The sequence below is a fragment of the Myodes glareolus genome, chromosome 1 (genome assembly GCF_982192425.1).
Source record: "Myodes glareolus chromosome 1, mMyoGla1.1, whole genome shotgun sequence".
NCBI classification, from domain to species: domain Eukaryota; kingdom Metazoa; phylum Chordata; class Mammalia; order Rodentia; family Cricetidae; genus Myodes; species Myodes glareolus.
This window is the reverse complement of record NC_142026.1, coordinates 2,292,175-2,315,890: the sequence shown is the minus strand read 5'-3', so window position 1 is coordinate 2,315,890 and position 23,716 is coordinate 2,292,175. Positions and strand designations below refer to the sequence as shown.

Below are 23,716 nucleotides of genomic sequence, written 5' to 3'. Positions count from 1 at the left end.
GAGAGGGCGGGGCTCCAGCGCGCCAGAGAGGCGGGGCGCCTCATGGACACGCCCACCAAAGACACGCCCACTGCGATTGGCGCGCTCCGGCGAGCTGTGAGAGGCGGGGCCCTACAAAGCCCTGCCCACACCGAGCGCTCTTACACCCCCGCGGCCCCGGGCGGAAGCCGGCTCCTCGGCGTCGCTCCCGGGAACGCTGCCGCTCTGCGGGCCTGCTTGCCTCCTAGTGGCCGGAGCCCTGAGAAGCGGCCCTTCGAGTGGAAGGCGGGAAAATGACGGAATCCTCGGAGCGGGACGCAGGGTGGGTTGGGGGCTCAGTAGGGTGGGATTTAGGGGCACCGGAGGGCTGGTCAGAGGCCAGAGCCTGGGCTGACGGGTACCCGAGCGGGTGAGCGGGGATCCTTAGAGCCCCTGCCCGAATCCCTCTCAGCCTGGAGCCCGGGGCTCTGAGCATCTTCTGTGCGGCTCAGAGTGGAGTTGTGCGTGGTACATTGGTGTTGGCAGCAGGTAGCTTAGCCTCCGTGTTCCTAGCTTTTGCATCTAGGGCCGTGCTCAACCTCCTGAGTTCTGCGTGCAACTTGTTCTGTTTTGGTTCTAAGACGGGGTCTCTTGTAACCCAGGCTCGCTTTGAACTCTCCAGTTCCTGCCACTCTTCCCGAGTTCTGGGACGACTAGTGTGCGCCCCCAGCTGCAGCTGGGACCAGTCAGCTGCACCACAGCACTGCGGGGGTTCATCCTTGTTAGTGAGCTTGGGAAGTTGTTTTCTTAGAATTCGGGTTTACTTCTTTCCTGAAAGGAGTTTTGTAGCACTGATAAGGGAAGAGTCGGGGAGTTACAAAATAATCGCTTGAGAGTAATGTCTGGAAATTGACAAAAATCTACACCTGGGCGGGTTGATGCTAATGGCACCCACATGTATTCAGTGACGATCAAAAAACTCTCCCACCCCACCAGAGCTTCACTAGAAGCCTGCCTGTCAGCACAGGCAGGAGGTGGAGGTGGGAGAATCCTGAGTTCAAGGACAGCCTGAGTTACCTACCTGAGAGCCTGTCTCAAATAAACCACTTTTTGGTTTGGTTTGGGTTTTTTTTGTTTGGTTGTTTGGTTGTTTGGTTGGTTTTTCGAGACAGGTTATCTCTGTAGCTTTGGAGCTGTCCTGGAACTAGCTCTTGTAGACCAGGCTGGCAATGAACTCAGAGCGATCCACCTGCCTCTGCCTCCCTAGTGCTAGGATTAAATGTGTGGGCCGCCACCACCTGGCCAGTTTTTGATTTTGTTAGGAATATTTCTTAGACGAGCCTCTCTGCCAACACAAATAATTCCAATCAGACCAAATTAGACCAAGTAAAAGATGCCCATGTTTGATGCAGCACTCCTGGGTGGCACCGGTAAAGCATGACAAGGGGAAGAGAGAGAAGGGGAGACCACGTGTTCATTTTCTGGGGTACATCCCAAATACCCTGTGGGGGAGTGGTCCTGACTCTTGGATATAGAAACCTCAACTCAAGTCAGGCTACTTCGTGCGACCGTGGGGTGACATTGGCGAAGGGGGAATTCTTGGGCTCATGCTCAGTGAGAGACGTGGCTGGAGTGGCATCTGTTTACTGCCATCCTGGAAACCTCAGGCAGCTGTTTCTTGAGGGAGATGAGAAGGCAGGTAGCTAGGAGAAAAAAAATTATTATTGGCCCTATGAATGGGGCTAGCAGATAAATCCAGATTTTAGTTGTTAGGTGTCCTTGATCCAGAAGAGTTGGTACAGGTGTTGACATTGTCTGGAGAGCGCTTTGTAAGTTGGTCTTGGCCCAGACGGCCAGAGTGACCTGCAAAATATGCTTGAAAATGGATGGGGTTACAACAGGCTCTGGAAGACTGTTAGTTGTTTGTTTGTTTATTTTTACTTACCAGACCTGATTTTTGATACAGCAGTAGAACTTTTTCCAGAAACCTGTAGGTATCTGTAAGAGAACTGGAACAGATTTACATCTTGGTGTCATAGCAAAAGGCTATTGCTTTAGGTTAAAAGGTTTGCGCATTTTTTAGAAGACAATTAAAGGGAATTGGGAACTCTGGGTTTTTAAGATACACCTGTTAATCTGAACTATGAAGCCTGTGAAAGAGGCACACCTGTTTGTATTTTAGCAGGAAACTTAACAAATGTAGTGATGAGCTACCAGTACCTTAAGTTATCAAATGCCATGGATGAAGTCATAAGTTAACAGTACCCTAAGTCATCAAATGCCATTAGACAGTTCTAAGGGGATAAATGGGCAAAAATGAGACACCTTTTTTTAGCTGTGCAGGCAATCCCAAGTCTCTTCTTAGTCCTTGGAGAACATCAGCCTAGAGGCAGTGCTTGCCATTAGCTGCTGAGTACAAGAGGCCCCAAGATTTTCCTGTGGGGGGAAGATTTAGTATACCTGTCTTGGCAGGATGAAAAGTTCGAGTCCCCAGGTGGCATCCAGGAAGGTGAAGAGGTGGAAGGCCGCTTTTTGCTGTGTGGGTGTCTTTGCCAAACCCAAAGGCAAGCCTCAAGGCAGAAGATCTTTGTAACCACGGATCTTCTTGGAGGAGCTATAGGATGCTGTGGGGGCTGGCATGTCTCTGTGTTAGAAGCTCTTTTGGTAAATGCCATACTCTCAGATCTGTAAAGGAGTAAAGAGAGCACTAGAAACGTGCAGACCAAGTAGACAAAATGGCTGAGTTATATAGAAAAGAGAAGCTGGGGAACTTCAGGGTAGGGGCAGGGTACGCCTGCCAGGCTGGCTCTGTGACAGGCACTTGGAATGCTGAGAGATAAGTTAAGTAGGCACCTCACTTAGACACTTGACCCAAGGTTCTTTGAGACCTAACAAGATCCACCTGCCTCTGCCTCTGCAGATTATAGGCTTGCACCACCACACCCAGCCCCAGGCCAGCTTCCTTACTCAGCAGGTAAAGGTGCTGCCACCAAGCCTCATGGCCTCAGGATTCCCAGGACCCAACTACGGAAGTCGGGAGTCATCCTCTGCCCTCTGAGTGCATGTCAGGGGACGTGAGCACTACATACTACATCAGATTTAAAAGGCTGAAATACTAAAGAGAAGAGGCCTGTGGGTGGAGCCTCCTGACCAGCACTACACCTCAGACTTCCAGCTCTGAACACGGGTAGTGATGGGCACAGGACAGGTCAAGGCCATGTTGCTGAGGCCTCCATGACTGATGGGCAGACCCCGGGGCACCCTGAGGGACCAGAGCAGGTGCACCTGCCCTGCTTCCCAAGGCCAAGCCCCACCATCTGTAGGCTGCAGGAAGAAGCCAGCAACAGAACTGCCAGCCCTGCTTTTAACTTCCTGCATGTATGTCCCACGCTACCGTCTCGCCAGCAAGAACCACACGGGACACAGGATTCTTCTGCAGTAAAGCTTTAATGCCCCTTGGGAGAGCGGGCATCAGCCAACATGGCCGGGGACCCAGATAAGATGGAACCCATCCCTTATAAAGGAAACAGACCCTGCTTTGGACGTGTCATTCCTGGATTGGTCAACTGCTCCCAGTCCCAGGTGAAACCTTGGGAGTAGTGGAAAAATACCAACACGTGTGAGCTTTCTAGCTCACCTGGCGGTGCAGCGCCATCTATGGTGGAGAGTGTGGTTGCGGCCTTCTACATCTCCCCCTAATTTTACTTCTTTGCAGAAAGGCAACTCCCTAGGAAGGTAAAGATAGAGGTCGCACTTCCCAAAATGAAAACATTAAAATGGGCTTACACGGAATCTGTCCCTAGGCTCATGACACCTGGAACCTATCCGGCCTGCCCTCTGCCAATTTTCTGGGAAAGGGAATATACGGCAGGAAACCCTTAAGCAGAGCGACTTATCTCTCAGAGAGGGCCATTCTCTGTGCGATGCTTTTCAGCTCCACAACCTTCAGGGCTAGCTAAGCCAAGCACTCCACCCTGTGCAATGGACCATAGTCCTAGGGGTGCAGGAGCTGGTTGGCTTAAACCTTACTGCTTTAACATAGATAACCACACATCAGTAGAGGCCCCCTGTTCCAGGGCAGCCAGCGCTTGTGCAATAACCACTTTGTCCCTACGACTTTGGGATTTGAGTCAGCAGACCATCCAGAGGAGAAACACTATTCCATAGCATAGGACTGTTCCAAAACACTTCCACCCCCACCCATTCTTTGAAGTAGGGGATGAAGGACACAATCCAGGACTGGAATTCTTTGACCAGGCTTATGTCCACTCGCGTGGAGTTGATTGTCATGATGGACCATCTCAAGGAGGACAGCAAATCATCAAAATTCTCCTGCAAGATACAAAGACAATTCTCGGGACAAGTTAGCCACTTTTATAAAGTTCTCATATGGTACACTGGTCACACATAAGGCTGGAGTTTTCCATTCACAGCCCAATTGGGCAAGCTGCCATAAGCTATCCACCTGTTCTTTATTCTACCTCTAATAGATGTATCTATGGTAGCCTGTTGATCCAGGGCTGTAGCCACTGTGGTAGATACCTGATTGAGGGTCTCTGTTTTTTATGATATAGGCCGTGTTGCCCCAGTGGCGCCTAGGAAAAACCCAGGCCCTGTTTGTTGATATAAGGTTTAAGATTTATTGGCTCCTGTATTCCTTGCCGGTACGGTGGCCTCGGGCTCCAGAGCTTGCCCGCCATCCAAGGGCTGTGTGCGGCCCTGGGCCTGTTCGCTGCGCGGATCCCCGTGTCCCAGGCCAGGAAGTGGCGGCTCCACCCCCAGACGCCCCTGCCTTCCCCGCGGGGCTAGCCTAGTCCTCCGCGGCTGTGTTGGTGGCAGAGTGTGGCGGGAGCCGACACTCAGACCGAGGCGGCACAGGCCGGCAATATCTCAAGGTCCGCGCCAGAGCCGCTGAGGCTCAAGGGGCCGATGGGAGAGGCGGCGACCAGGGCCGCTTTCCTACTAGCCAACTCTCAACACCTGTGCCACAGCAAAAGCGGTTGTAAACTCTCACAGATCCAGCCAACGACCCAATCACCCCAAAATCCAAGGGCCCTTCGCATCCATCTCCCTGCGGATCCTGAAACACCAGACAAGCCAAGCGTACACACAGCAATCTTTCAGGAGGACTTGAGTTCTTAAAATGCTAAGCTGTTCTTAAAAACTTAAGTCGCACTATGTAGATGTAATACGGTATTGCCTGTTTACTGCGTCTAAACCTTAATTGCGCTTTTATCATGATAATTACGACCAGCCCTGCCTGAAGTCAGCATAGTTTAGCGTAGCCAAATGGAACCAGAGCCATTTTAGCCTCAGAGACCCTCATAGTTTCAGGTACATTGTAAGCCCTCTGGCCCGGCTGCCTGTGGCACCGCTCTCACTCTTGGCATTGCTGTGACATCCTCCAGGCCAGGCACCAACCGAGCCGCACCAATTGAGCCGGCGCAACGTGCTCCCCACCATAGCCACAGAGCAAAGCTCCGCTCCAGCCGCCCTCCAGCCCCAGCTGCACCCACTCCGAGCCCAAACCGGTGTACGGAGCAAAGCGGAACTCAGAGAAGCAGGCTTGCTGCTCTGCAAGGACCTCATTTAATCTTTTAGGGAATTTGGGCGTCGTTTAGTCTCTTTGGCTGCTTCCTGCTGTTATTGGGCCGCTGAATTTTAGGGGTATACACTATAACATTTCAGGAGGTCTCGGTGATTCAAACCACATAAATCCCAAGTACACCCTTAGGCTCTCCTTTTCTGTGGAGACGAAAACAGAACCTCTTTCCCAAAACATCATATTCTTAAGCCCATGTTTTAAATTTAAACTACCTTTTTTAGCAGTTTTTAAATTCAAATATCTTTCTCCTGTCCCGTACATAAAAAACAATATGAACAACATAACATAAAGCTTTTGACCTTGTAAATCAGCCTTCTCCCCCATTTTTACTTTTTTAAAATCATTGGGGGGTCCTTTTTAACTTATTTTCTTTTCTATCTCCCCCATTCTTTACCGGGGGGTCATTTTTAACTTATCTGGGTGCGCGCACAACCTCCCACTGCTGCTCAGTTTCTGATATGCTCTCTGGACTTTAGAACGTACCTCTCTGAGCACGCATGCCTGCAGTTCTGAATCCTCCTTGTGTCCAAGGGGTCTCCGGCGGTGCAAAGTTCTTCTTTTTCTTCTTCCTCTTCCCAGGTTTCGGCACCAGTTGTCCCACGCTACCGTCTCGCCAGCAAGAACCACGCGGGACACAGGATTCTTCTGCAGTAAAGCTTTAATGCCCCTTGGGAGAGCGGGCATCAGCCAACATGGCCGGGGACCCAGATAAGATGGAACCCATCCCTTATAAAGGAAACAGACCCTGCTTTGGACGTGTCATTCCTGGATTGGTCAACTGCTCCCAGTCCCAGGTGAAACCTTGGGAGTAGTGGAAAAATACCAACACGTGTGAGCTTTCTAGCTCACCTGGCGGTGCAGCGCCATCTATGGTGGAGAGTGTGGTTGCGGCCTTCTACACATGTAGGTGTGCTCATGTGAGTGCAGCAGAGGCTTGCGACCCCCGGAGCTGGAGTGCTGGGGACTGAGCTCAAGTCCACTTTATCCTGTGAACTGTCTGTCCAGCCCTGGTAGGAAGATGATGAGTTCTGGGCCAGCCTTGGCTATGGAGTGAGACCCTGTTGGTGCGGGGGTGTTAATTATCACTGGACAAGCCTGGCAACCTGAATTTGGGTCCCCAGAAACCACGTAAAAACTGGATGCAGAAGTGTCTTCAGTTCCAGCATACCCTACAGGGAGATGGGAGGCCAAACAGGAGAGCCTCCAGGAGTGAGGACTGGCTAGCTTGGTATACGCAGCCGTGGATGAGAAGGTGGTACGTGACCTATACTGAGATTATCCCTGACCTCTCTGCAGGCACCACGGTACACACCTGGACTCACACAGACATACACAGAATAAATAAAAGTGAAAAATAGTTAGAGAATACAATTATTTGGTGACACATGAGCGTTTTGTGACCCAACATGTGCTATGTCGGCAAAGTTTTGTTGCCACATGGCCTGCCCATTGTGTCAGCTTTGGTACTAGGATAGCAAAGTTGAGTAGTTGCTGGTCATGACAGTGACTGGGGAGCCTAGGAAACTGGCCCTTTGCAGGGAAAGACTGTGTCATTGTCCTCTCCCCAACCTGCCATCTCATCCCTACTTCTAGACTCTTCCCTCCTGTCTTCTCCAGCCCCTGTGCTTGCAAATCCTCAGCCCCAGCCCTTCTGAAGCCCTGCCACCTCTCTGGCTGCTGAGACAGGGATCTTGCCCTGGTGGGGAAGCTCTGATCCCTGTGGCCAGTGCTCTACTGTCTTCAGGAGGAAGCTGGTCTTATGGAGGTTCCACCTCCTGCCTGTCGAGGGACAGCCTTCACATGCCCCACTCCAGCTGACAGAAGGTGGCTCTGGCCTCTGCAGATCTTGTAGCCAGATGAATAACACATCTTTCTTCTCTCTTGTAGGAAGCCCGTAGCCAGTGGTGCCCCCAAGACAAAAGGAAGAAGAGTTCCAGGTGAGCTCTTTAAGGAAAGTGTTTTGTTTTGTCCTCATTAACGATTTTTGTTTATTTTTTTTCAATTACTTGTGTATTGATCTCTTTGGGGGGTGTGCATGTCGTATCATGAGTATAGAAGTCAGAAAGGAACATGTGGGAGTCAGTTTGTCATCAATCAAGGTGGGCAGCAAGCAAGCACCTTACATGCAGAACCTTCCTGCTGATTGTTCTCTGAGAAACAGTCTCATGAAGCCCAGGTTGTCGGTCAGCTCCTGATCCTCCTGCCCCAACCTCCCAAGTGCCATCTAGTTCATGAAAGGGGTTTCTTGGGGGCCGGGGAAGACAGACACAAATCTGACACTTCCATTGCTCAGGGGCATGCTTTTGGGGACTCAGGGTTGTCTTTGTCCCCGAGGTGTCGTGTGACTGTGGTTGTCCTTTGGAGAGTGCTCGAGATGTGCACAGACCACAGATCCAAGTTCCATCCAGAAACCTGTGGAGCTGCCCGGTGTGGGTGCTGAAACCAACTCAGGTGCCTAGAAGAGCAGCAAGTGCTCTTCCAGCCTCGTAGGCTTGATGTTTATTTTTATTTATTTTTTTATTTTTGTAATTACACTTTGTGTGGGGCAGGTAGCACACATGGCATACATATGGGGGTTAAGCATAATTTGGGCAGTTGTTTCTCTCATTGCACCATAGGAGTCTATGAAGTATTAGACTCAGACCCTCAGGGTTGACAGTGATCACTGGACCTGGTGGGGTTTGGTCTTAGGGATGGAGCCCAGGGCCCCACATTTGCTAGGCAAGCACCTAACCACTGACCTACATCCTCAGCAGATTCGTTTGTTTGTTTGTTTACTGCGATGGCAGAAGTAGAATTAGGGCCCTCACTGTGCCAGCTGAGCACTGTGCCACTGAGTGGCCCTGGCCTGGCAGTTTTGTGTGTAACCTATGACATGTTTGCATGCTGCCTGGTTTTGTTAACACTGGCCAGGACACACGGCCCTGGCTCAGCCGCCGCCAAGTGGGTCTGGATCTGTGTGTGAGTCTCATGAGGGTCCCACCCGTGATAAAGGCTGGAGTGGGTGGAGGAGGAAAGAGCATGGACATAGACCTCCCCAACCCAACGGTACAGAGTCTGACACGACTCACGTGTGCCCCGTCTTCTGTGCCCCTGGGCTGCTGTGGGCTCTCCTGCCTTTAACTTTGTTAGTTTTTAATCTGCTATCTTCATTTCGTTGAGAAACATCAGTGGTTGAGATTACAAACGAACACAGACCAGCTATAATGAGAAATCTGGAGTCTTCCATGGTTTGCAAACAGGGTCTGGGAGCTGGCCTGGGCGCATAGACCAGTAGGCCTCCTTGTCCTGGCTGCAGGCTCAACATGTTTAAACTGAACCAGGGTCAGATTCCTACATCTGGGCTGCATTTTCCAAGCTTTTTCCTGGCACAAGCCCCAGGCAGACTGGCCTTTTTTACATCCTTTACCTTTGCTCTCAGAGTCTCTGTGGGATCTCAGCGAGAAACCCCCAAATCCATGCCAGCATGGCCATTCCCTCATAACAGGAATTCCCTCATAATAGGAATGGGTCTTTCTCCCTCTGATTTAAAGATAGGAAGGTGGGAATAGCAAGATCTCGGTGGTCAGCCCAGCTTTACTGTACTGAAGCACAAAACAGAGGTGGACTCACCAGAGAGGGGTAGACCCAAAATGCTGTGGAATTTTTGTTGTTTTGTGTTTTGGTAGGCGGGAGGGGGTGTGTGCACATGAATGTAGATGCTCTTGGACACCAGAGAGAGTGTTGAATCTCCCAGAACTGATGTTACAGTTGTAAGCATCCATGTGGGTGCTGGGACCCTAACTCCAGTCCTCTGCGAGAGCAACAAGTGCTCAACCACTGAGCCATCTCTCCTGTTCCTTTTTTAAAAAGTTGCCCTTGTTTTCTTAAGGTGAGGGGATACCATGGTGCACATATAGAGGTCAGAGGAAGGCTCTTGGGAGTCGAACCGAGGTCATCAGGCTTGGTTGCAAGCCCTCCACCCAATGAGCCACCCCACTGTCCCCTGGCTTTCACTTTCTAGAATGTTTCTATCTTTGAACTTACTTGGCACTTGCTCCTACTCCAAGGACCCACGTACAAGAGACGTTCTATAAGTGTCTTATAAACACTGAGTGTCCCGTGAAGATCCTACATGCAGTAGCTGCTATGTGCATACATGGGAAGACTGAAGGAGCCAGTCTGCAGGGGGCAGTAAGGCTGATGCTTTTCCTGTCATTGAGCATGAAGGATCAGTGGCCCCGGCTCTCCAATGTGGGGTCCCGGTCATGCCCTGTGTCTTCATGGTGCAGTATTCCTGTTCTCTAACAAGCACTGTGTCGTCTGCAGGAGGAAGAGTGGTCGAGTCCAGATATCTGGACTATGAAAAGAAAACTAAGAAGGTAATGGAGTCTTTTACTCTTGGAGCCACTATGAATGGGTGGAGAGCACGTGGCAGCTGCAGCCTGATCCTGGAAGACACCACTGGGACCTTTGCAGCCTCCAGGTTTTGGGCACAGTCCTGAGTCTCTGAGAGTGGCACCAGTGTCCGTCAGTCCTATGTACCTCCTCTGCCCCTCTTGCTTTGGGGGTCTCTGTTCTGTCAACTCTGTCCAGTCTGTCCTCTGGCACTATCCCCTCCATACCCGGGAGGCTCCTGAGTGATGGGCACTGACAGCGGCATTCGGTGTGGGTCACAGGCACAGCTGGCGGGGGGACTTTTCCATCCCACCCAGAATGATGTGAAGTGTCCGACTTTGGTGACATTCACTTCTGCAACTTTTTCAGCTGTCAATAAGCAAGGCTGGCAGGTCTTCCTGAGGCCCACACATGTCCCTGGCACCCCAAAAGCTGCAGTGCATAGCAAGAATGGGGGAAATGTGTTCGGGTCAGGGAGTGCCCTGGAGAGTTGAGCCAGCTGCAGGCTCATTCCTGTGGGGACACATCCCTGGAGCACAGGATCCAGGTTCCTGGTTGTCTATCAGTGTTAGGGTGCACTTTTGAGCACAGGCTTGGTTTATGATTATCAGAGGGTTATGTTCCCATCTGCCTGGCCTGTGCCCCAGGAAATGTGGTGAGGGTTCCCAGGATTCCTGACGCTGTGACTGGTAGTCTGGTTTAAGGGAAGGGATTCTCACATCACCCTGTAGACAGCTTCCCAAGTTACTTATCCCTGCTTCCATTCACCCTGTGGCTGTTGCTTCCTTGAAGGCTTGGCCACAATGCCCCCGTGTGTCTATATAAGGTATTTTGGTTCTGGTACCCATTAGGTGACCTGGATCTGACTGGAGTCATTGGGTGTCTATTGTCATGGTAACATTAGCCCACTGCTTTCTCCTGAGGCTGAATGGATCTTAGAAAGGCTGATCCAGGGTGGAGTCCTCTCACAGGTTTATTCTTGGAGTATCTTATGAGATGTCCTGAGTGGAGCCACTTCCAGCTGAGCAGCCCTTTCCCTGAGTGTGGGGCAGATGTTATTGAGTTTCAGATTTCAGTTTTGGATAAGGAGTGCTCGGGCTGTGTTGTATGTTCCCGTTCCTCCTGGAAGCTGACTAATAGGAGACCTGTGGAGACCTGTATGTTTGGCATCACCAAAACCTACCCAGTGGTTATTCAAACTGCCCCACCATTTCACATTTCTCCCAGGCACACTTCTGTGATTTCAGTAGGTGTCTCCAAGACAGTTGATGGTGGGCATTGCTCTGCATCGGTCCTTGTTCTTTTTCCTGTGTGTGTGTGTGTGTGTGTGTGTGTGTGTGTGTTTGTGTTTGTGTGTATTGCAGGTTGTACAATCATGCATGTACACATGGATGGATGCCAGAGTGAAATATTAGGTGTCTTTCTTTTGTGACAGGATCTCACTGAACTGCCAGCTCTCGGGATCCTTTTGTGTTCCTCATCCTTTGCTAGGCTGAGAGGTTCTCATGAATTTATTTCTGTGTAGATGTTGGGGATTCAAACTCAGGTCTTAAGACTTGCCAAGTGACTGCCAGACCATACACCACACAGCCCTGCTTGTTGGCCATTAAATTCTCACATCGTTGCTGGTTTGTTTGTTCAAATATTTTTCACCTTGGACATTTTCTCACTAGTGAGGCTGAGGGTTTTCAGTTGTTGGCTTTCATGACCTGTTGTCAGCAGCCATAGGCAGCAGCTCTCATGTCATTTTGAGCGCAAGTTCTAAATTTGCTTTTGAAAGACCAGCCAGGCGGTGGTGGCAGGCGTAAGTTTAAGGCTAGCCTGGTCTACAAGGGGTAGTTCTAGGACAGATAGGTCTGTTGCACAGAGAAACCCTGAAGCATGATTAATAAAAGCTCAGGGTCAGAAATTGGATTTCAACCTGAAGGTCTAAAAAGCAAAACAGCTAGCCACTGGCTCTTGCCTCTACATCAGTCTGAAATGGCGATCCTGCCTCCAGATTTCTCAGAATGAGACTGTTGTCTGAGAACTGTCTCCTCCATCTTATTCCTCTGTAGGGCTGGGGTTAAAGGTGTGTGTCACCATAACCTGGTCTGTAAGGCTGATCCAATGGGACTGTTTTAATCTCAGACCATTAGGCACTCTTTATTTATTAAAATACAAAAACCCTATCTCAACCCTCCCCCAAAATAAAAGACCAATATTCCATTATGGATTTTTCTTCCTTTTTTTCTTTTATAGACAGTGTCTCTCTACATATCCCTACCTGACTGGTTCTTACAGAGATCCACCTCCCTCTGCCTCCTGAAGGCTGGAATTAAAGACAGGCGTCACCACATCCAACCGCGATTGTTGGTCATATGTTGTTGGACCTTCTTTAGACTGCCAGTTCCCAAATGATGGCACAGAGACTTCTTATTAATTATGAAAGCTTGACCTTAGTCTAGACTTGTTCCAATTAGCTCTGCCGAGTGGTGGTGGTGGCACACACCTTTAATCCAACATTCAGGAGGCAGGCAGATCTCTGTGAGTTCAAGACCAGGGCAGCAGGACTGTTTCACAGAAAAATCCTGTCTCCAAAAAAAAAGAAAGAAAAAAAAAACTAGCATGTTTGTATTAATCTACATTCTACTGTGTGACTCATTACCTCTCCTCTATACTGCTGACTCCCTCAGTGTCTCGCCAGCTTAATTGTGAGAGCCTCTGATTCTTCCCGAGTTCCCTTCTCTCCTGCCTAGCTACTGGTCATTCAGGGTTTTTTAACCAATCAGAAGGCGCCTTGGGCAGAGGCACATCTTTACAGTGTACAAAAAGATTATCCCACAGCAGTCAGGTATGTACACAGATGGTGAGGATGTAGTTCAGGCCTTCATGTGCCAGAGCCCAGCACCTGCTGGGGATAGCCTGTGTGGAATCCCAAATCAATGTCGGGGACATGCTGGCATGGGAGTCTCAAGACCTGAACCCTGCGTCCCTCCTTAGCATGTGGCTCTTCTTGGGTTCCCACAGACTTCCATGTATGATGTGTGAGGGTGGCATCTGGCTTCAGCACATGCCATTTTTAGTCTGGAATTCTTAAGGGTGTGGTTTTGAAACATTTTAATTGGCATTGAGTGTACAAATAATAAGATTCATGGTGACTTTTTTACAACTTAACTATATTTTTATTCTTTAGAGTAGGGTTCGGGCCAACTGTACATATGGTTATCAGAGGACAACCTGTAGGAATTGATTCTACCCTTCCACCACATGGGTCCTGCGCATCAAATTGGTTTGGCAGTCTTGGTGGCAAGCACCTTTACCCACTGGCCCAACTTTTTGTTTTTAGCTCCTGGTGCTACAATTGAATATAAGCCCTTTCCCAGCAAACCATTCAGAAGAGTTTATCGGATCCCCTGGAGTTACCACACGGTGCTGGGAGTTGCATCCAAGTTCTCCTCTTAATCTCTGAGTCAACTCTTCAGCTCCTTGTCACACTCAGTCCAGTTACCTTCACAGTGGGTTCTTTAGTAGGTCTGACCCTAAACCCCACAGCCCTTCTGTGGAGTATCACTCGATGGAGCCAGGTCTGCGTGAGCGTGTGCTCCCTTATGCAGACTGGTCTGAGGGGAGGGCACAGGCACAAGCAGTTGTAGAACACGATGACTCCGAGTTCTGGAGCCGAGGCCGCAGCAGTCCCAGTGTGATCGTGGCCAGGGTAGTCAAGAGCCCCACTGTCAGGCAGGCAAGAAGCAGAGCTCGCGCTTTGTTCTTCACAGCTGGTTCTCTTCGTGCCCTTGAGGGCTTGGCTGGCAGCACCCACGCAGGGTGGGAGTCTGCAGCCTACTGGCCTGGACACCTAGGGCCATTGCAGGTGGTTGCCCAGAGTGACCCTCAGACTTGGCAAACTTCTTCATTCTAGTCTGAATAGGCTTGGGTAGTTTTGACAAGGAGTAGGTTTTAGTTTTCCTGTTCCATCCTGATGCCTCCTTATTTCCCACGGAGTGTCCCCAGACCCAGTGGTGAATGAGAATGAACCCCGATACAACCCCCACCGTGCTCCTTGACTTTCTTGTACCTGACAGCCTGGCACCTGCTGCTGGTGTTTATGAGCTTTGTAGACTATGCCAGTGGAGAAACTCAGTGTCTTAAGTCCAGAGTAATGTGTAGAAGTCAGTTGCCAGCCCCTCCACAGCACACACAAACACACGCCTATCGAGATGGCAGTCCAGCAGGTGTGCCATTATTTCTCGTGTCTGATGAATGTAACTGTCCACTGTTTAACTGTCCTGTATTCACAGTCTCAAAACTCCTGCTTCTCCGTCTGACCTCTGACTGTTTCCATAACAGGCTTCTGTGTCCGCTGAAGGGAAGTCACCTGAGGGAAGAAAGACCAGCACATTGCAGAAGACCAAAGGTGAGTGCTAGGGGTGGAGCGGTGGGTGGGAAGGAGCTGCCAGGCCTCCTCCAGGGCAATCAAGGCAACCCCTCACAGACATGTCGACAGTCTAGCCTGATCCAAACAGTCCTGCAATTCCCAGGTGATCCTAGATTGCGTCAGGTTGTCTGTGAAAATTTAGCATCAAGGGTCTCTGTCAGAAAGGATGTGGTTCAACTGTGTAATGGGAGCATAGGCAGAGTGTCTGAGGCCACAACCATATATCCACGAACTACTTGCAGATCCAGGGAGCAGGCTGGGATTGGCCAGAAGCTGCTACTTGCTGTTAGTTTAGGGATGCTGCAGAAACTATAACCAGTGGGGTGCCTGACATTTGAACACTTGGGAGGTGGAGGCAAGAAGATCAGAAGTTCAAGGTCATCCTTGGCCACATGGTCTACATTGAAGCCAGGGTGTACATGAGACCCTATCTTAAAAACAGGAACAAAATTTCTCTGTTCCCAGGCAGGGATGAGATCAGCACATGAGCCTGACTGGGACATTTTCATGTGACTTTGTGAGCATTGTGCCTGAAGATGCACGAGTCAGGAGTCAGGACCTGCCTGGGCCTAAACAGGATGCTCACCTAACAGTGACTGACTAGGGTTAGGGTGTATGCAGACATTTTATTTGGATTTTGGCTTCTGATGGATGAACCACAGCTGCTGGTTGGGCACTTGGTGCACAGGATGCCCCTGGCTAGGATCTAGTTGGCCCAGAGGTCTGAGTATCAAAGTTGAGGAGCGTTGTTTGTTTGGTTTTGTTTTTCTCGTTTTGTCGTCATTGTTCCCGATGTAATGTCACATGTAATGTCAGAGGACAACGCTGTGGAGTTCTCTCTCTCCAGCTTCCTGTGAGTTCCAGGGATCGAGCCCGTCATGGGTCTTGCCAGGCAAGGAAGTGTCTTTATGGGCTCAGCCAGCCAAACCATCCCATTTTTTTGACACAGGGCATGAAGTTTCTTGACTCTTCCCTGCTCGGCCCTGCTGTAAAAGCAGAAAATAGAGTCCTTGCCCACCTCTCTCACAGGCCACCACTTTTTTAAAAGAATAGATTCTTTTTTATATTTAGAATTGCAGGTTGTGGTGTATGGGTGTAGTCAGCCCAGGGCTTGTCCAGCTAGGGAAGGATGTGCCCTCCACAAAGAAGAAAGACTAAGCCTAATAGCACCATTAGTCTATTTCTAATAGACTAATAAATTAGCCCTTTAGTCTATTTCTGTGGCTGTAACAGAATGCCTATGCCTGAGACGGTGACAGGTTTTTATTCATCTTTGAGGCAATGTTTTACTGTGTGGCCCAGGCTGTCCTGCAACTCATCAAGATCCCCCGCCTCTGCCTCCTGAGTGCTTGACTAAAGGAGTGTGCCACTACATTCTGCTTGGTAGTAATTTGCTCTTCTGAGAAGAGATTTGTTGGGGCTAGAGAGATGGCTCAGAAGTTAAGAGCACTGCCTGATCTTCCAGAGGTCCTGAGTTTGATTCCCAGCAACCACATGGTAGCTGACAACCATCTATAATGGGATCTGGTGCCCTCTTCTGGCCTGCAAGGATACATGTAGGCAGAACATTGTATATCTAGTAAAATCTTAGAGAAAAGGCAGAGGTAAATCTTTTTTGTTTGTTTTTTTTTCAAGACAGGTGTCTCATGCAACAGTCCTAGTTGTCCTGGAACTCTCTCTGTAGACCAGTCTGGCATTGAATTCACGAAGATCTGCCTGCCTCTGCCTCCCTAGTGCTGGGATTAAAGGCGTGTGCTGCCACCACCTGGCAGTGTGTTCGTTTTTCAAGACAGGGTTTCTCTGTATAACCCTGGTTTGTCCTGGACTTAGTTCCATTAGACCAGACTGACCTTGAACTCACAGAGATCAGCCTGCCTCTGCCACCCAAGTGCTAGAATTAAAGGTGTAAGCCCTTAGGATTAAAGGAGGTGGCCCCACCAAAAAAAAAAAATACATCTTAAAAGACTTAAAAAGGTTTCTCCCATGTGAGATAACTCAGCCAGTAAAGACATTGGCTACATGCCTGGTGACCTGAGTTCAATCCCTAGGACGAGCATGGAAGAACTTCAGCCCAAACAGTCACACTCAATACAGTAAATAACTTATTAAAAACAGAAGGCAATTAAAGAGGCTATCAAGATCCCGGTTCTGTAGTCTATGCCCAAGAACAAGAGACCTGAGAAGCTGCCCCTCGCCTCAGCTGGGAGCTCACAGGTGCAAGAGTCTAGCACCCACACACCCTGGAAAAAAGAGTCCTGGTGGCCCCAAGCTGTATTTTACCAAGGGGTGCATGCTCAATGGCACTGACCGTGGCATTCTTCTCTGGGCAGAAGACAGCCTAGTGATGGGAGCAGGAGGCCTGCAGTCCACCATGCTGGAAGGGCACAGCACTCCTCTACCCTCCCTAGACCTTTTGTCCATCAAAAGTAACTGGTTTCTTTTAGCCCCTCGAGACCGTGCTTGTAATGAGGACCCAGCCTTGGGCAGCCCTTTTCACCAGTTTGACTCACTGCTGTGAGACCAGCATGTGCCTTTCATACACACCAGGCCTGGGAGTGGGTCCCAGGTGTTCTCTCCTGCCAGGCGGGGTGGCAGATCCCAGGTGGGGTGGTGGCAGCTGCATCTCCAAAAACTAAGGGAAAGAATGAAATGGTCTATTTTAGACACAAGCATGTCGATTACGGCTCCCCAACCAGCCATGACAAAGGCAAAGAAAGCTGAGTCCACGTCCTGTGCCACTCGGAAAAAGACACCCCTTCCCAAGAAGAAACAGGTGAGCACTGGGGGAGTGGGCAGTGGGTAGGTCTGACTCCCAGCAGCTGAGGCTCCAGGGCAGAGGCAGCCAGTCCTCCAGGATGGAGGCTAGGGCTATGGTGCCCATATACTGAGTGGGGAGACACCCATACACTTCTGGGCAAGATGTGACCTGACTCCATCCCCAGCCCCATGGACACTATTTGTTTTTGAACCTATAAAGTACACAGAGGTTGGGGTTCTGCCATGCCTGGAAGAGCCAGGTCAAAATGGCTTACTGGGAACTGAACAGCAGGACTCTTTCAGGATCTGCAGGAGACCATGGTGGACATGATGGAGTCGCAGACACTGCTGATGACCCTGCTGTCTGTGAAGGTGAGCTTAACTGGGCCTCATGAAACACCATGTGTCTTCTGTCACCTCCCCACCTCACCTGAGTTGGTCTTGTGCCCCACAGATGGAAAAGAACCTGACTCTGATGGAGGAGAAGGCTGAGAAGGAATTGGCGGCCATGGACCGTGAGAAGGAGCGTCTGCAGCAGCGGGTGCTCGAGCTGCGTCGCAAGCTGCTGCTTCAGCAGAAGCATCAGGAGCTGGCTACCATTCTGGATGCCCAGGTGGGTTTGAGCATGCTCCTGAGGCCAGGGGTGCATGAGGGAGCCAGGATCAGGATGCAACCACTTGCATTCTGCCCACTCTGCTTAGGCTTCTGATATGAGTGTAATGTATGGGACTCCTGTCTCTGCCACACAGTGCACAGAATCCTTGGCACCTGCCAGCTTTGATGTTGTCCCACCGTGGAGCTTAGCACAGCATCAGTTCCCCATCCAGGGCAGGTCAGAGGGGGTCCTGTTACCTGGAGGCTGGCCCATGAGACTGGAGACTGCAGGGCTTAGCACATTCAAGGCCCTTCTTGTGCGAGTGAGCACAGTGTGTCTTATGGTGTCCCCTTCTGCCTGCAGATAGAGGCGCTGACCCCTTTCCAGGCTGTAGCAGAGCGCTTCAAGGAGCAATACAAGACACTGGCTACAGCCTTGGACGCAACTCGACATGAGCTGCCCGTGCGGGGCATCCACATGCAGGGATCTGGGCAGGAGCTCCTAGGTAGGAACAGTCCTGCTGTGCGGCCTTGCCTCAGCAGAAAGGAACCCCAAGGCTCACATGCACCATATTCTAGGTGCCTCTACCCTGGGGGTAGTGTTGGAACCCGTGTGGAATGAATATGGGTAGGACATAGGCAGTTGAGTCAGGATTCCAACCCCAAGCTGGACCTCACTGCTGGAAGATTCTGGGGGCAGAGTGAGGGAGTGACCTATCTACGGGCCCTGAGTCCTGGGCCCTACCAACAGGGTGGGGGTGTTGGAGAGGTCACTTGAGGGATTCTCTGGAGCAGACGTCATCATTAGGACTTTTTAGCTGCACAGTGTTTACTCAACCTGAACTATGTAACAAAAGAAAAAGGTACAGTGACCTACATTTATTGTCTGACTCTTGGGAGGCTATGAGTTCCAGACCAGCCTGAGCTACAACACAGTGAGTCCCTGGGTTCAAAAAAGAGCACAGTGTTGACCTGGAACCTGTAGCGATCCTCCTACCAAACCGCCCCTAGCAAGTCTGTACCCAGCACAAACCCCCTGCGCTGACTGTGAGGTGAGGACTGAGCAGCAGTCTCTGCACTGCAGACACAGCAGGAACAAGTCCTTAACCCTCATGACCATGCTGGCTTGTGTATGGTGCGGGTCTGTGCCTGGGACACACAGCTGCTGCAGATACCAGAATCTCAGCTCTTTAGATCTGGAGGCCAGGAAGTACGGGTCCAGACCACATCTGGCAGGTGCATCCTGCTTGTCGCTCACAGTGGAAGGACAGAGGGTGAGAGAACAGGGCAGCAGCTTGCAGCCCAAAGCCTCAGCTCCCCTGGTCCACAGGAACCCTGCTGGGCAGCTGTCACACAAGCACCTGTGGACTCCCCACTGGGTTTGTCCTTACCAGCTTGCGCTTGGCACTCACACTCCAGGGACGAGTGAGATCTCCTAAGATCCGTCCCTTTGGCCCCGTTCCCTGAGTGTGAGAGAAGAGCCAACTCTGCACAGCTCAAACAGCTGTTGCTTTGGGCACCAGAGTCCTGCTAACAGCCTGTATCTCCACAGATGAACTGGAGCCGGCCCTGAAGACCACCCTGCAGCTCCTGGGCAAGCTGGGCATCTGTTCCCCGGGCGCCAGCGCGCGGGTGCCCGAAGCCAGCGCGCGGGTGCCCGAAGCCAGCGCGCGGGTGCCCGAAGCCAGCGCACGGGTGTTATGCCTGCTGGAGGAACTCAAGGACTTAATTACCAAGAAGGACCTAGAGCTCAACAGGTGTGGGTCAGGCCTCCCCCTTCCCCTCCATCCCTTCCCTCCTCTCTCCATCCTCCCTTTCTTTTCAGTTGGGTTGCTAGAGGTGGAACCTTACCCAGCTGCTATCTCAGGTGAAGACTGTTTGGACTTTTGGGGACTCTGCTGTTGAGTGCCTCACTGCCACCGCAGTGCCTGAATGGTCAGGCTGTATCATTGCTGCCCAAGTGACTGGCAGTTACTGTTCAACTCCTAGCCCACTTCTGAGTTCTGAGACACTGGGACCTTGGGTGCAGTGAAGCCATCGATTCATACTGTGCCAGAGTCCAGCAGAGTAGGACTGGGGACAATAGAGACCTGAGATCTCCATGGGCGAGGAAAGCATCCCATCCCACACTCAGTCTCATGCCCTACACAGGGCAGCTCTGGGCCAGCAAGGGACAGAGGGAACCTTTTCTGATCCTGACAGTTGCTCAACACATGTTAAACGTCGTTCAGAATTCAGTCTTAGCAGGATGTTTGGGGGTTTCTTTTTATTTGTTTTGTTTTGTTTCTACACAGTTTCTCACTCTGGAACTCACTCTGTAGACCAGGCTGGTCTCAAACTCAGAGATTCACCTGCCTCTACCTGCCAAGAGCTGGGATGAAAGCTGTACACCACCTCTGCCTAGCCAGTTTGGTGGTTTCTTGAGGAACATTGTTGTTTTGTGTGTTTTTCTAAGACAAGGTCTCAATCTGTAACCCATTGTGGCTTTGAACTTGCAGAAATCCTCCCACCTCAGCTTGCAGAGTTCTAGAATGGCAGGCATGAACATCACACGTGTTGGGTTTTTGGTTTTGTTTTTTTTACGTATTTTTATCTGTTTGAACACGCATGCCAAGGCATGAGTGTAAAGGTCAGAGGACAGCTTTGGGAGTCTGTTCTCTCTTTCCTCTCTTTCCACTTTGTGAACCCTAGGAATCAAATTGAGGTCATTAGGCAGGCTTGGAAGCAAGCACCTTCACCCACTGAGCCATTCCCCCCCCCCCAAATGCATTTAAGGAGATGCCCATAGGACTTCTCAGGGATTCTGAAGCATGCCACACCCAACACTGTCCCACAGGATAGGGCAACCACCACTCACATGGAGCGGAGACTGAGGATGTCTCCCTTTTGCTTGTGACCACTGTACGGCCACAAGTTTCTCCTGTCAGTATCCGAGCAGTACAGATGTACGTGGTATTCACACTTGGACACATGCTCTTCATCACCTAGGGGCTCTTAAAGTTGTCAGACCCTGGCCTTGCATAAAGGGACAGACAGGGCATGACCATGTGGTAATGGCTGTGTCTCACATCTAGCCTGGCACCAACAAGGTCTCCTCACATAAAATTTGCCTGCTGTTGAGGGTGTGGGGCACACCACTGAAGTCCCAGGTGAGCAGGAGGATGAATGCATTCAAGGCTGGCCACACAGCTCTTTCCTGCTAGGCCTGGGTGCCAGACCTGTTGGCTGTCTCAGCTGCTTGGGGGCTGGGGCAGGAGGGCCATCAGTTTAGAGTCAGCCTAGGAATCTTAGGTGCTGTCTCAGGAATTCAAAAGAGGGAGAGCTTGGGGATAGAGGGAACTCAAGAGTTCTTGCTCAGTATGCACTGTCCTTTCTTCTGTCTCCAGCAACATATGGACACATGCACACTTGCCCCCAAGTTTCCAGCAACCCTTGCTGACTTCCAAAGACACCATTAGGGTCCTGAGATCAGTCAGCAAGGAAAGCCTGGTGTCCCGAGTTCAGTCCTAGGATCTGTATGGAAGAAGAGAACCTATTTCTCAAACCTGTCAAGTTTGTTTTTCTAAGATCTCCATTAGAGTTCTTGTTGTCCCTTCTCTTTCTTCTGCCACAGGATCTTCAGTCAGGTGATGGAACTTTCCTCCCTGGCCAGCAAAGAGGCAGCTTTGATAAACCAGGAAGTCTGGGAAGAGGCCCTGGGCACCCCAACCTGCAGCCAGTGGTACTTCGGTCCAGATGCCCTCAGGGGCCCACAGCCCCCTCCAGGATGGGACTAACCCCAGTGTAGGCCTCATCCCACTTTTTGGTTGCTTCCATTCTCTCTGGGCGTTAACCTCATAGATTGAGGATGTTCCAACCATTCAGTTTTCTGAATTTTTGTGCACTTTTTCTTTTTCTACACTTTCTTCTGTCAGCAGCACTTGTGGGTTTGAGTAATGATAATAAATTTTGATTGATGTGTGCTCACATATTTGTCCCTCTGTACTGACCCTCTAGAGAACCCGTTTGTGGCATCCTCCTAGGCTGCCTGCCCACTGGGCCTAGGATCCTCCTGTCTCCACTTCTGATGGCTGGAAACAGGAGCAAAGACCACCCTGCCAGTGTTTTCACTTGGGTTCTGGGGCCTGAACCAGATTCTTACCTTTACATGGTGCCATTTTAGACTGAGACTTGTTGGCGGAGTTCACTCGTTCGTTCCCGGCTGCCCAGACCATGAAATAATCCCTCAGAAACTATATTATTTGCAGTACTGTTTGGCCAATAGCTTAAATGTATTGCTAGCTAGCTCTTACATCTAGGATTAATCCATTTCCATTATTTTATATTTTACTGTGAGACTCCTGGCCTTCCAGCAAGGTTCCAGCTGGCCGCTTGCATCTTTCCCCTCTGGTGAGTACATGGTGTCTCATGGCTCTGCCTTCTTTCTCCCAGCATTCAGTTTAGTTTTTACCGCCTAGCTCTACTCTGCCCTATCACGGGCCAATGCAGCTTCTTTATTCATTAACCAGTAAAAGCAACACATATACAGAAAAACTTCCCACACCAGAGGCTGACTCTTTCTCAGATTCCAGAGATTTCAGTCCAAGGTCATGGGTAGCCAATCACCTTCCTAACTGTACTGAGACTGAGCAATCCTGTGGTGGTGTAGGAGGTCTTTCTGTATTTGTGTTGCTTTCATTGGTTGAATAAAAGAAACTGCCTTGGCCTTTTGATAGGGCAGACTTAGATAGGCAGAGTAGACAGACCAGAATGCTGGGAAGAAGGGCAGTGTGGCAGACGCCATGAATCTCTGGCTTGAGACAGACGTAGGTTAGAATCTTGCCGGTAAACTACAGTCACGTGGTGATACACAGATTTAATAGAAATGGGTTAATCAAGATGTGAGAGTTAGCCGATATGAGGCTAGAGCTAATGGGCCAGGCGGTAATTTGTTTTTTTAATTTTTTTAATTTATAAAAGTTTATTAATTTATAAAAGTTTCCATTTCCGCCCCTCCTCCCAAAACCCTCCCACTCCCCCCAATCCCTCTCCTCCTCCTTCTCCATCGTAAGAGCAGTCAGGGTTTCCTGCCCTGTGGGAAGTTCAAGTTCCTCCCCCTTCCCTCCAGGTCCAGGAAGGTGAGCATCCAAACAGACTGGATCCCAAAAATCCAGTATATGCAGAGGAAACAAGTCCCAGTGTCATTGTCAATGGCTTCTCAGAAAGTCCCCGTGCCAGCCACATTCAGAGAATCCGGCCACATTCAGAGAATCTGGTTGGATCATGTGCTCGTTCAGTCCCAGTCCAACTGGCCTTGGTGAACTCTCATTAATTTAATTAATACAATTTCTGTGTGGTTATTTCTGGGGTTAAGCTATTGGGTAGCGGGACGTGGCCCCACCCCCTCATACAACACTGTAGGAGCCAAGGAAAAGAGGGGGCTGTGACCCAAGAATAGCCTTCCAGTATACATGCCAGGGGCCCAACTGCCTCCTTCCACTCTGAGCTTTTATTTTATCCTGACCCCCTCCCCCATCCTGCTTGTACATTGGGACTTTACTATCCAACCAGGGCCTGGAAAGGTAGTGAAGGTGCCTGCTGCCAAGCCTAGGAACCTGAGTTTGATCTCTGGACACATGGGAAAGACCTAACTCCAACAAGCTGACCTCTGAACTCTACACACAGGATCACACAATAAAAGAAAATGTTAAAAAAAATCAGGCTGGACCAGCAGTTGTGGCGCACACTTTTGATCTCAGTACTCAGGTGACAGCGTCAGGGAGAACATTGAGTTTTGTCAGCCGAGTGTACAGAGTGAGTTCCAGTCTAGCTAGGACTACACAGTGAGACCCTTGTTTTTTTTCCAAGACGGGGTTTCTCTCTGTAGCCCTGGCTGTCCTGGAACTCAGTTTATAAACCTGGCGGGCTTTGGACTCAGACGTCCACCTGCTTCTGCCGCTGCCTCCTGGGTGCTACGATAAAAGATCTGAACCACCGCCACCCAGCAAGACCCTGTCTTATGAAAAGGA

At 50.4% G+C, this 23,716-nt stretch overlaps 1 protein-coding gene across 2 annotated transcripts; it reads left to right on the top strand.

Annotated features, from left to right (window-relative positions):
- Positions 1–144: 144 nt before the first annotated feature.
- Positions 145–21,676, top strand: LOC148123225 (HAUS augmin-like complex subunit 8). Of its 2 annotated transcripts, XM_087903273.1 has the most exons (10): positions 145–301; positions 7,451–7,500; positions 9,872–9,924; positions 14,270–14,336; positions 17,021–17,130; positions 17,418–17,486; positions 17,569–17,727; positions 18,073–18,214; positions 19,261–19,465; positions 21,322–21,676. In XM_087903273.1, exons 1-10 carry the CDS (start codon positions 273–275, stop codon positions 21,482–21,484), a joined length of 1,047 nt encoding a protein of 348 aa, XP_087759399.1. In that variant the 5' UTR covers positions 145–272; the 3' UTR covers positions 21,485–21,676. The 2 variants fall into 2 exon arrangements, with proteins under 2 accessions (XP_087759399.1, XP_087759405.1); XM_087903279.1 differs by lacking the exon at positions 17,418–17,486.
- The last annotated feature ends 2,040 nt before the right edge of the window (positions 21,677–23,716 follow it).

Excerpts from the sequence above, each read along its gene's own strand:
- LOC148123225 (XM_087903273.1), top strand. The coding sequence starts at position 273 with ATGACGGAATCCTCGGAGCGGGACGCAGG. Across the intron at positions 14,337-17,020 it reads CACATTGCAGAAGACCAAAG|ACACAAGCATGTCGATTACG; the intron begins GTGAGTGCTAGG and ends GGTCTATTTTAG. Across the intron at positions 17,728-18,072 it reads CTACCATTCTGGATGCCCAG|ATAGAGGCGCTGACCCCTTT; the intron begins GTGGGTTTGAGC and ends TTCTGCCTGCAG.